Source organism: Dromiciops gliroides, chromosome 2, assembly GCF_019393635.1.
Source record: "Dromiciops gliroides isolate mDroGli1 chromosome 2, mDroGli1.pri, whole genome shotgun sequence".
Classification (NCBI taxonomy): Eukaryota; Metazoa; Chordata; class Mammalia; order Microbiotheria; family Microbiotheriidae; genus Dromiciops; species Dromiciops gliroides.
The window spans coordinates 241601935-241614226 of record NC_057862.1 but is presented as its reverse complement, the minus strand read 5'-3'; the positions used below and the strand labels follow the sequence as shown (position 1 = coordinate 241614226).

General features: G+C 40.4%; 1 protein-coding gene across 5 annotated transcripts in view; it reads left to right on the top strand.

Annotated features, from left to right (window-relative positions):
- The first annotated feature begins 253 nt into the window (after nt 1-253).
- Nucleotides 254-12292, top strand: part of PCNX1 (pecanex 1) — a 212978-nt gene continuing 200939 nt past the window's right edge. For all 5 annotated transcript variants that reach the window (XM_043989028.1, XM_043989027.1, XM_043989025.1 and 2 more), the window contains exon 1: nt 254-418. In XM_043989028.1, the coding sequence (XP_043844963.1) occupies nt 266-418 (153 nt within the window). In that variant the 5' untranslated portion in view covers nt 254-265. The remainder of the gene's footprint in view (nt 419-12292) is intronic.

The window sequence follows — 12292 nt, the reverse complement described above, 5'->3', positions numbered from 1 at the left end:
CCGGAGAAGGGGCGGGGCCCGGGGGCGCTGGCGGTCGGCCGGCGGCGGCGGGGGCCCCGCTCGGGGTGTTAGGGGACAAGATGGCGGCTGCGGCGGCCCTCCGCAGGCCGGGCTCCTCCTCCTCCTCTTCCTCCTCCTCCGGCACTAGTAGCAGCCTCAGCCGCGGCGGCGCCGGTCCCATCTCCCCGCGCTCCGAAGGGGGATAGACGGGGGCCGCGGCGGGCGCGGGCGCGGGCTCGGGGCGCGGGCGGGCGAGCGGGCGGGGATGGGGTCCCAGACGCTGCAAATCCTCCGGCAGGGGGTGTGGGCCGCGCTCAGCGGCGGCTGGTACTACGACCCGCACCAAGGCACCTTCGTGAACGCGCTGCATCTCTACCTGTGGCTGTTCCTGCTCGGCCTGCCCTTCACTCTCTACATGGTGAGTGTGGGTGAGTGTGAGCGCGTGTGTGCGTGTGCGCGTGTGCCTGTGCCCGGCTGCGGCCCGAGGGGACCCCGACGTGGGGGCGGGGGGCCTCGCCCGGCCCCGGGCCCCCGGCATCGCTGCTCCTTCTCCCCCTTGGGGGAACCCCCGCCTCTTCTCCCCCTTAAGCCGCCCCCCACTCTCTCCGCCCCTTCTCCTTTAGGGCGACCCCTGCCTTTGCCTGTCCCTTCTCCCCCCGTCGCTGCCCCTTCTTCCCACTTAGGTCCCTCCCCCCCCCCCAATCGCTGCTGCTTCCCGTTTCGGGTGACATCCCCATCGCTGCCCCCTTTCCCCTCCACTTAGGGAGACCCCTGCTTCTGCTTGTCCCTTCTCTCCCTTTTATGCTCCCTCTATATCTTCGCTCCTTCTCCTCCTTTAGGACACCCCCCCCCCCCGTTGCAGCCCCTTCTTCCTTAGGGAGACCCCCGCCTCTGCCCACCCCTTTTCCCCCTTTAGGAGGAGCACCGACCCCCGCCATCGCTGCTGCCCTCTCCTGCTCTCCCACGCTTCCCCTCCCTGGCGCGGCTACTCCGGGCTCCTCGTAGGTTCTTCCGATTCCTCTCCCTTACTCAGTCTACCTATTGAATTGGGTGACCTGGAGGAGGGATTGGGAACGAGGAGACTCTCCCCCCCCCCCCCCGTTTCCCCCCTCCCACTTCTGCCACCAGGCACGCTCTCCCTGGAGCTGGGCCTCCACACTCTTGGCATCCCACCGAGGCCAATCAGAACCGATGGACCCAGTTCTCGGTCTCTTCAGTAAATAATTACTGCCCCCACTCCCCCCTGCCAAGATTCCGCATTTCCTCTTGGGGACTATGGCTTTCTCTTTGGCCTGCTATTGGCTCTTCTGCCCCTTACCAGAGGTCCCTTCTGGTCTAGAGCCCTCCGTGTGAAGAGAATCTACTCTTCCACCCCCTCCCCTCCCCCCTCCCCCCTTTAACCAATGCCAAGTCCGGGGAAGAGCATGCACTAGTGTTTAAAATAAACTTATGGATCCTTTGAATCCATGTTCTGTATTTGCCAATTTCAAAGGGAGTAGATTAAAATTGGGTACTTTACCTTTATAATGCCTCTTTTGAAAATCACACCCTTTCCATTGCTTTCTTCCTGGCTCTTGTGTTTACCAGCCTAGCCTGAAGAGGATCATTTGAATGGTGTTTAAGGACATTTGTTTGGGCTGTTTCTAGGCCTTTTACCAACTGGAAGAGGAAAGTACTGCCTGTTGCAGAATTTATCTTTGATCAACTTCTTAAAGCTCTTGTTTTTTAGCTGTTGTTAACCTTGACTGCTCTAAGTGATTTCTTGACACCCCAGGTTAGGGTAAGGCATTAGGATATGGGGAAAGAGATGATACTTTAAAAATAATTGTAGCCTAGTAACTGGAAGGGAGAAGAAGAAAAGTTATATGTGGAATGTTAACTTTGTTCTTGAGGTGTGTTTTCCTAAAACTATATTTTCTCTAAGTTGGTAATTCTTTGTGGAACCAGAGAAATGCTAAAAGATTAAGCCAGAACCTGTTAGACTACAGTCTCTAAGAAGGGTTAAAAGTATATTTTGCTATCTTTTTAGGTTTGACATTATGGGCTTGTTTTCTGAGAGTTCAATTCTATTATTAGAAGAAAATGATAATTTAAAAAATAAATTCCAGGTTAAAAATGAGATCCTCCATTAGGTTTTCACTTTGTTGAAAGTTATTTTGTATTTAGTGACTGTTGGGTGGAAGTGAAAAGCCTAATTTTCATTATTATAACTATTATTAAATTTTGTTTTTCAGGAACTTTTTTTTGTCTGCCCTTTTACATTGTAGGTTTATGTACAGTTGCATAATTTAAACCATTTTAAAACTTAAATCTCACTGTGTATTCTCCAATGTCCAGCCTTTATATTCAGCTGTTAGGAAAAAGAAAATTTGTTTGTCAAAGAGTTTGCTGTCTTTCTAATTGTGACCTTATATTTATTTCTAAAGGGACATGAACAGTTTAGGATCAGCATAGGGAACTTTTGAGCTTTTTCTGATAAATCCAGAAAAATCCTAAATTGAAAACAACTTTTTGAGTCATATATGTAGAGTAGTGAATGTCTTCCTAGGATAAAGCCCTCCATAAGTTAACTGCTCCCAGGCACTGTGATTACTGAGGTCAAGTCGATTGGCCTAATTAGCAAACTCTGTTAAATGAGATTAGAAAAGGGAGGGAGAAGGAGAATACTGACTGTTCTTTCTTTACATAAGTGGACTGATCACGGGCAATTCTTGCTTTATGTAAGTGGACTGGTCCTAGAACCTACATAAAGTGATTTCTACACATTTTTTCATAATATTAATTTGCCTAAGCCAAGGGGGAGGGAGTCTGGAAGGAAAGGGGCTTGCAAGGAGGGGACTGGCAAGACCAGAACCCAGAGGAAGATGGGGGTGGGGAGGTTTACACATGGGGGCCAGAGACATGGGCACAGATAGGAGAGGACTGGGGACTGGTGACATGTGTGGGCTGGTGGGGATAGACATGCAGTACCTGAGTGAAGATACAGGGAAGACAGACACAGAGATCCATAAGGCTGGAGACAACAGGCAAGTGGGCAGAGGTCTTTTCTCTTAGTTCACGAGGTCTCCAGACCAAACCCCCAGCCTGAGGTAGCAACAGCAGTAAAGGTCTCTCCCTTCTGTTTTCATTTGGAATTTAAAAAAATATATTGTTGTTGTTGGGGGTTGGGAGTCTGTGGAGCACCCAGCAAGGGGGGCAAGTTCGAGAAGAAGGGAAGGGGTAGAAAGCAAGTGCACAGAACTGTACAGTAAAGTGACCAGAAATAGGGTGATTTTTTTTTTGGAAATGTAGATTTCTTTTAGAATTCTTTCTGTAAAGCAGAATTTGCATGATGATTTTGCAGTGAAATGAGAATTGTCTCTACTGAAGTTGAAATTAAGGGCATAGCTTTTAGAGTTTATTCTACAGAATTCTCTGAAAATGTGAGGAAATGTGCCTTTTTTTTTTTTTTGAGAGGATGTCATCAAGGCACTGTACTAGGTGCTAAAGGGCAGGATGTAAAGATGAATAACTATCAGTTAATAAGCATGGATTGAGTTCCTCCTAGGAGCTAGACTCTGTGCTAAGGGCTAGGGATAATAAAAAAGGCAAAACCAGCTCCTGTTCTCAAGGACCTCACGTTCTAAAGGGGGAAACTACATGCAAACTTTTTTTTTCAGAGAAGATATATAGAATATATACTTTTTACACACATACACTTTACAGCTACTTAAAATTAGTGGAGAAGATAAGAAAAATAACTGATATAAGCTAGAATATACTTGAGCAAAAGAGTTAAAATGAAGTGCTCCAAGAGTTCAGAAGAGGGGGAAACACTTCTGAGATTCAAGGAACTTCCTGGAAGATGTTGGTAGCATGTAAAGCTGGGGCACAGTCATTAGATTGTAAGGCCATCTGTTAGATTATGAGCTCCTTGAGGGCAGGAACTACCTTTTGTCTCTTTTTGTATGTCCAGCACTTAGCACAGTGCTTGGTACTGAATGGGTCCTCAATAAATGTTGACTGTTTGTTTGGAATATGAAGGATAAGGTAGGATTTTAGTCAAGCCTGTGTCAGATACTATGCTAAGCACTGGGAAGATCAACACAAAAGTGAAGTAGTTACTACTTTTGAGGTCTAGCCTGGGGTAATGTGTAAGTTGATATAAAATAGCTACAAGCTAATATTTTGAGGAAAGCATTAGAAGCTGTGGGTATTAAGGCCTTATATAGAAAATAGTGGTTTAGGTGAGCCTTGAAACGGGATTATGAGAGGCAAGAGTGAGGAAGATGGCTAGTTTGATTGGATTGTAGTGTATGTGAAGGAATGTAGTGTGTAATAAGGTTGGAAAGGTAGCCTTGGAGGAATAGAGTTTGTGGTTTATTGAGTAGGGGGTGAGTTGGGCCCCTTTGAGCTTTAGGAAAACTTATTTGGCATCTGTGAAGAAAATGCATTGGGGTGAATGAGAATTGAGGCAGGGAGACCAAATAGGAGACTATCGTGATAATCCAGGTGAGAAGTGATGAGGGTCTGAATTAGGATGGAAGCTGTGGAAGTAAAGTAAAGTAAAGTAAAGGGGACTTGTGAGAGATGTAGGAACAATCAAGATTTTGTAACTGGTTGGTTAAATGGGATGAGTAAGAGTGAGGAGTTGAAGATTATATCCAGGTTAATCTGAGTAGCTGGAAAGATGATGAAATAGGAAGAAAAAGGAAATTTCAGTAGTGGGTGGATTTCAGGGGAGAGAAGAAGATAATGAGTTCTGATTTGGACATTGAGTTTGAGATACCTACAGGACATCTATTTTGAAATATCCTATAGGTAGTGCTGCCCCAGGGGAGAGAATAGGACTGCATGTATAGATCTGATAAGTCATCTACATAGAGGTAATAATTAAATCTGTGGTACAAATCCATGGCATGTTGCATATTTAAAAAATAATTTTCAGATAATTCTTTACAGTAAACACTAAAAACTGGGCCTTTAATTTCAATTTCAGTATTCATCTCCTTGCCCTTCTTTCCAGTTTCACTTAGAAGAGATTGATTAGTTGATGATGTTACCAGGATAGAATGTAGAGAGAGAAAAGGACGTAGGGCAAAGACAAGATAGAAACGTGGGGTGAGCTCACAGTTAGGGGATGTGATAGGGCTGATGATCTAGCCAAGGAAACAGAAGGAAAAATTGAAGGGGAGGGAAATCAAGGAATAGGGAATAACTAAACAAAGATAAGAAGGTAGGAAAGCATAATGAAAAGGTTAGTTTGAATTGGGTAGAGTATAGGAAAGTATACAGGACATGGCTAGAAAGGTAGGTTGTGGAAAGGCTAAATGCAAAGCTAAGGAGTTTCATCTTTATTGTTTAAAATTATTTTTATTTTTAAAATTTTCAAAAAAGAACCATTGTAACAAATATGTATAGTCAAGCAAAACTAATTCTACCCTGGCCATGTCCAGAAATATTTCTTATTCTGCATCTTGTGGCCATTACCTCTCTGTCAGGAGGTTGTTTGTTGTATTGTTATTGTACAAATTAAACTGTCTCTGTTCAGTTTATTCTGCATCAGTTCATACAAATCTTTTCAGGTTTCTCTGAAACCATCCCTTTGGATTTGGAGTCAGGAAGACTTAAATTCAATTCTGCTTCAGACACTTATTTGCTTTGTGATCTTGGGCAAATTTCTTAACCTTTCTCAGCCTCAAGTTTCCTAATATGTAAAATGGGGGTGGTTGTGAGGATCAAATGAGATGACTAAATCACTTTGCAAACCTTAAAGCACTACATAACTACTAGCTATTAATAGTATTCTTTAAAAAAAAAAAGGGGGCAGCTAGGTGGCACAGTGGATAAAGCACCGGCCCTGGATTCAAGAGGACCTGAGTTCAAATCCAGCCTCAGACACTTGACACTTAACACTTACTAGCTGTGTGACCCTGGGCAAGTCACTTAATCCTCATTGCCCCAACCAAAAAAAAGGAAAGAAAAAGAAAAAAAAGAATAGTATTCTTACTGGACAATGCTATTTCATTACATTTATATAATATCATTTGTTTAGCCATTCCCCAGTTGGTGGGTACCACCTTAATTTCTAGGTGTTTTTTTTTTTGTCACTACAAAAAGATCAGCTATAAATATTTTTGTACAAATTGGTTCTTTCTCTCTTTCTTTGCTCTCTTTTGGGTATAGGCAGAGTCCATGAGATGGCTAGGTCAAAGGATAAGTACACTTTAGTGACTTTGGGGCATAGTTCCAAATTGCTTTGTTGTTTCATCCTTTCTTTTTGAAGAGGACCAATGGCATTACAGGGTGATATCTTCACTTGCTTATGAATTGGATTTAAGTGACCCAGGAATTGCACAAAGTTGTCAGCCTTACTCTTTCTTCAGAGTCAGCAAAGCCTAGTAGCAGGACAAAAGTCAAGGTGACTGGCCAGGCTTGGTGTCTTCAATGTCTGACTGAGCTGTAAGTACTACGGTGTTTATTTCAGCTACCTTCATGGCCATTGGGACAAATTGTTCTCATCCACCCATTCTTTGGGGGTGGATAGGGTTGAGGGAGGGCAGGGGAGCCTTCACATGCTTGGGGTAGACTTCCCCTAATTCACCAATGGGTTTTGAGGCCTATTAGTTACCCTGAATCTGGTTTAGCCCATTTGCTGAGAGGGTTTTACTGGGGTGTGGCCACTCAGCTTCTTGGAGCCACAGGTGAGAGAATTGGGTGATAGGTAGACACCAAAGGAGAGCCTGAAAAGGGCTCTCAGCAAGTCCTCACACCAGATGCACTAGTCTTCCCTTGACACATTGCTTTAAGGAATGTTGGACCAATCCATAGCTCCACTAGTAGTATATCAATATTCATGTTTTAACAAAGCCCCTCCATTTTTTTGGTTAACTTTGCCAATCTGATGTATGTGAGTCATATGTGAGAGCAACCTCAAAGTTGTTTTAATTTCCATTTTGAAAATTATTTGTGATTTGGAGAATTTTTTACATAGTCATTGATAGCTTAGATTTCATCCTTTGAAAACTTCTTATATAGATTTTTTTGACCATTTATTTATGGGGAATGGAGATTGATATTTAGTAGGTAGTAGTTAGACCTCAAAGTTCATACTAGGGAAGTAAGAGTTTGTAACTTTCAGAGGAAGGTTATAGTATATGGTGTATTTATTTTAAAGGGGTGAGGATAGGGGTGGGAGGTAAAATGAGGATGGGGGGCTGTGATTGAAAGTAGAGAAACCAGTTTTATAAAGGAGGCTGTTAAAGTAGTTCAAACATGAGGTAATGAAGGTCTGAATTCAGTGGAGTGGGAATTTGGAAAAAGGACATACATAGAGAGAATAAAAAGGGTAGGGTGGCTAGAGCTTAACAAATAAGTAATTGGATATGGGCAGGGTGTGGAAGAGTGGGAGAAAAGGGGGAATCAAAGATGAATCTGAGGTTTTGAGGCTGGGTGCCTCAGAAGATAAATCAATTTTAGAGTCAAAAGTGATCTTAGAAATTATCTTCTGTAAAATGAGAGGGGTTGGCTCAGTGGCTTCCAGGGTTCCTTTCAGCTATAATAGGAAAAGTAAGAGAACAGATTTGGGTGGAGAAGATAAATTTTCGTTTTACTGAGTCTGAAATGGAAAAGTTTTACCACATTGGTCACATAGTAGAAATTGGACAGTTTCTGATGTTAGAATGTGTAAAAATGTTAGAATTTGGAATGTGTAAAAAATATGTAGTCAACTGTTAGTTGAATAGCTTTTTAGTAAAGAGGCTTATTTAGGACAGGAAGACGTAGGGGATTTATGTAAAGTTTTTGGTTTGTAGTAAAAGGTTTGATTGCTATTTTGAAAGACGAGGAGCACTTGTAACTTCAGTTTGAGATTTTTCAGTCAAATTTAATTGTTTTCTCATCTATTGAAAATCAAGAAGCACTTTCTGATTAACTTCCATAGCATTTTGTATACCTCTAAAGTACATTCTGCCTTTTATTATTAGCCATTTGTCTACTTATTTTTCCCATTAGACACCAATAACCCTATTTTAAGAATTTCAACTTAGGCATGCAAAACAAAGTTGGACATTGACCATGTCCAAAAATGTGTATTTCATTCTGAATATTTAGTGTATAATAATAACTAATATTTATATAGCACTTAGGCTAGGGAGTGTGTTAAATGCTTTATAATTACTTCATTTAATCTTCACAACAACCCTGGGAGGTAGGTGTTATCATTTTCACCATTTTACAGATGAAGAAACTAAGACACACAAGAGTTAAAGTGACTTGCTGGAGGAAGGGAGTGTCACACAGCTAGTAAGTGTCAAAGGTTGGATTTGAATTCAAGTATTCTTGACATTAGGGCCAGTGCTCTAGCCACTGCACCACCTAGCTGTCTCTGTCAGGAGGTAGGCAGCAGTCTTCTTTATTAGTTCCCTGGAATCATGGTTTATTATTGTATTGATCAGAGTTCTTAAGTCTTTCAAAGTTAATTTGTTTTTACAATATTGCTGTAAGAATATAAAGTGTTCTCAATTTTCCCATGTTTCTCTGAAGCTGTCCCCTTTATCCTTTCTGAGGGAGGAGGGAAATAAGCATTTATTAAGCACCTATTATGTCAGGCACTGTGCTAAACATTTTACAAAGATCATCTCCTTTAATTCTTAAACTGACAGAAGTAGGCTTTTGCATTCATATACTAAGTTTTTTCAGCCATTTCCCAACTGATGGACACCCCTTTAGTTTCTAGTTCTTGGCTATCACCAAAAGAGCTTCTACTGCCAAAAGTAGTGTCTTGTATAGAGTAGATGGTTATTAAATGTTTGTTGAGAGAAGTAGCAGGATATAGTAGATTGAGAGTCAGACTGTGTGACCCTGAGCAAAGTCATTTAATCTCAGTGCTGCAGCCCTGTAAAACTATTAAATTGCAGAGCAGATAGTGATCTGTACTGGTAGTAAGATTTTCCTCCCAAATGAGTTCCCTATACCAATTCAATTACAGGTCAAATTTCAACCCCCCTCCACATGCCTATTGAATTGAACATAGATTGATCCTGAGAATGGCCAGGATTACACAGAAAAGAGAAAAACTGAAATTGTAATTAATCACCAATAGTAGGTTCTGAACAGAATATGCATTTGGTAGCATATAAATTAAGGGTAAGTGTTCTGGATTTGGATTCAAATCCCCTTCCTACAACTATCCCTCAAGTGATTTGAAACAAGACATTTCTCTGTGGGCCTCAGTTTACTTATATGTAAAAAGTGACATGGAGTTGAATTACCAGTTAAGGTTCCTTCCACCTAAGCCCTAAAACAATTAACTGTTGATTTATTTGTGTGTATGTCATGTATATGTTATAGGGGAGAGGATGATGAATAAGACATGGTAGTTGCTCTCCAAACTAGGGAAGCAGGTAGTGCAGTGGATAGAGCACTGGGTCTGGAGTCAAGAAGACCTGAATTCAAATACAGCCTCAGATGTTTATTAGCAGTGAGACCCTGGTCAGGTCCCTTAACCCTGTTTGCTTCAGTTTCCCCATCCATAAAATGAGCTGAGGAAGGAAATGGGAAACCACTCCAGTATCTTTGCCAAGAAAACCCTAAAAGGGGTCACAGAGTCAGACATAACAAACTTGCTCTCCAGGGTATCAGTTGTCCGGGGGGAGATTATACAGCTATTTAACTATCAAAACCTGTAACATTTAAAAGAAAGAGAGAAGAAAGTGTTTGTGATATTCAGAAAGAGGAGAGATTACTTCTCTCTTGGAAGGTTTCATTGGAAGTAATGTTTGAATATGAAGTTGAAGGCTATATAGAAATTACATGGAGCTGCAATGGCAGAAAGAACAAGAGCTATGTGAGCAGAAACTTGTGTATAGCTCTGTTGTATTATCATAGTACGTATGTATAGTGAAAGTTCATTAATTTATGGTTCAGCAGAAAGGAATACTCAGATGACTGGTTTAAAACGTAGCAGTTCTACTGACTACCAAACTATACAGATAGTTTAGTCCTTCCAGGCTTCATTTTCTTCATCTGCAAAATGAGGTCATTGCACTAAATTACCTCTAAGGCATGAATTCTTTTTTTTTTTTTTTTTTTTTGCAGGGCAATGAGGGTTAAGTGACTTTCCCAGGGGCACACAGCTAGTAAGTGTCAAGTGTCTGAGGCCGTATTTGAACTCAGGTCCTCCTGAATCTAAGGCCAGTGCTTTATCCACTGCATCACTTAGCTGCCCCATAGGCATGAATTCTTAACCAGGGATCCCCAGACCTGCACAGGGATGAATGGATAGATTTCAGGGGGTCCATGAGCTTGAGCTGGAAAAACATTTTCTGCTAACGTCCAAATTGGAATTTTGCATTTCCTTCAATTTTGAATGTACCTAAATATATTATTCTGAGAAGTGGTCTATAAGGCATCACCACACTGCCATAGGGGCTCATGGAATAAAAAAGAGCAAAGTTTTAAGAGACACTTTACTCTCATTAGGCCAAAAATGAATTTTAAAATTGTTAAAGTTTATTTGTTAAAGTCCTTTAAAAAAATCCTTTAATATTCAAATTGTATCATGGTAATGCCATTGTGAAATCGAGGTTATAACTTCTAATTACGTAGAATTTGGGGAATTCATGTAGTATTTTAAGAATAATTTATATAATTAGAGGATGGCTTGTCATCTCTAGATCATTTTCTTGGCATCATTTTCACTGTTCAGGACTTGGAAGAATCTGTTAATTGTAGAAGAAAAGTTGGTGGTAATGTAATGGTGGTAATACTCTATATTAGCTAAAAGAACATAGTAGTCAACCAGGTTTTTTGCTGGCAAGATTTTAAAGTAAGTTACACTAATGAAATGTTTAAAATCACCAAAGTTTCAGGCATACTCCGCTTCACAGTAACTTCAGTAATACATTATAACTAAGCCCTATTAGAAAATCCTTTGTACAGTAATATACTTTTTTCATGGCACTAGCCACTTTTTATAACAAGTTTAACTTCATATTTTCTACTTGTGTTTTCTTGAAACCAGTTAACTTATTAGTCAGTGTATCCCAATACTTTGATATATCAGAATAATTGAAATGATAATTGAATTTCAATGGCAGCATCTTTCATTAATTAATTCTTTTTTTTTTAATTTTTTTTTTTAGTGAGGCATTTGGGGTTAAGTGACTTGCCCAGGGTCACACAGCTAGTAAGTGTTAAGTGTCTGAGGCCAGATTTGAACTCAGGTACTCCTGACTCCAGGGCCGGTGCTCTATCCACTTCGCCATCTAGCTGCCCCTACATAATATTTTTAAATTTTCATGTTGATTCAACTAAACTAGCCTCTAAAATCCACCAAAAAGGGATTTTAAAATAAATTGGCCAGGAAAAACTAATACTTCTATTTTGTTTTTGTTAAAGTAATTTAAAAAAAGACCCCTTAACAGTCCTTAACATCATTGATCTATCTCCCTTATAGTCAAGATTATTATTTCACCTTAAAGATTTTTTACTTTTCAATTTTATAAGTATCTGCTTCAGTTAGCTTTGCTAAATAACATGAACACATCAATTTTCTATAGTAGCTGCAAAATTAACCCCCAAATGAGTGTTTTAAAAGTATTGTATATAGTATATACCTTTAAAATTTTTTGGAAGATATAACAACAGAAATAATCCAGTTCACTGACTTGGATACTAAGTGATAGATATTCTTGTATGCTTACCAAAAAAATTTGAGTTTGTGATGGAGGGGATTCAAAACAGAGTCTCATTTAAGGAGAGATTTCTTGTGGATGGTAAGATCTTCCAGGAACTCATGTTGCAAATGGTACTGTGTTAATTGCATTAAGTCCCAAGACATTGCAGATTCTTTGGATTGTAAAGGAAACCAATTACATTGATACAGTAATGAAAATATTAAAAAACAACAACAACAACAACAAAAACAAGTTCATTTATCCCAGGTTAGGAGTCCCACCTATTGATCTTGTTTATCAGTATTTATATTTGATATAGGCATTATAGATGACTAATGAGTTAGACCTAGAAGTGAATAAATGAAAGAGAAAAGGCTGGATTGCAAAGTACTTCTACTGATACCAATTTTTCAAAACTTTGAGGCCCTCTCTTTTCAACATAAATATTTTACAGATGTTGTATGGTAGAGAGACTTGGAAGATCATTGGTTCCAAAAAATTAAAGCTGAGCATTATATGGAGGGTAATGGGAGAAAGATATATGGTAGTTTTGATCAAGTTGCTTCTTCTAACTAAGAATGTCAAAAAACAGGAGCAAAGGATGTCATCAAAGAATTATATAGCAGAAAAAGATG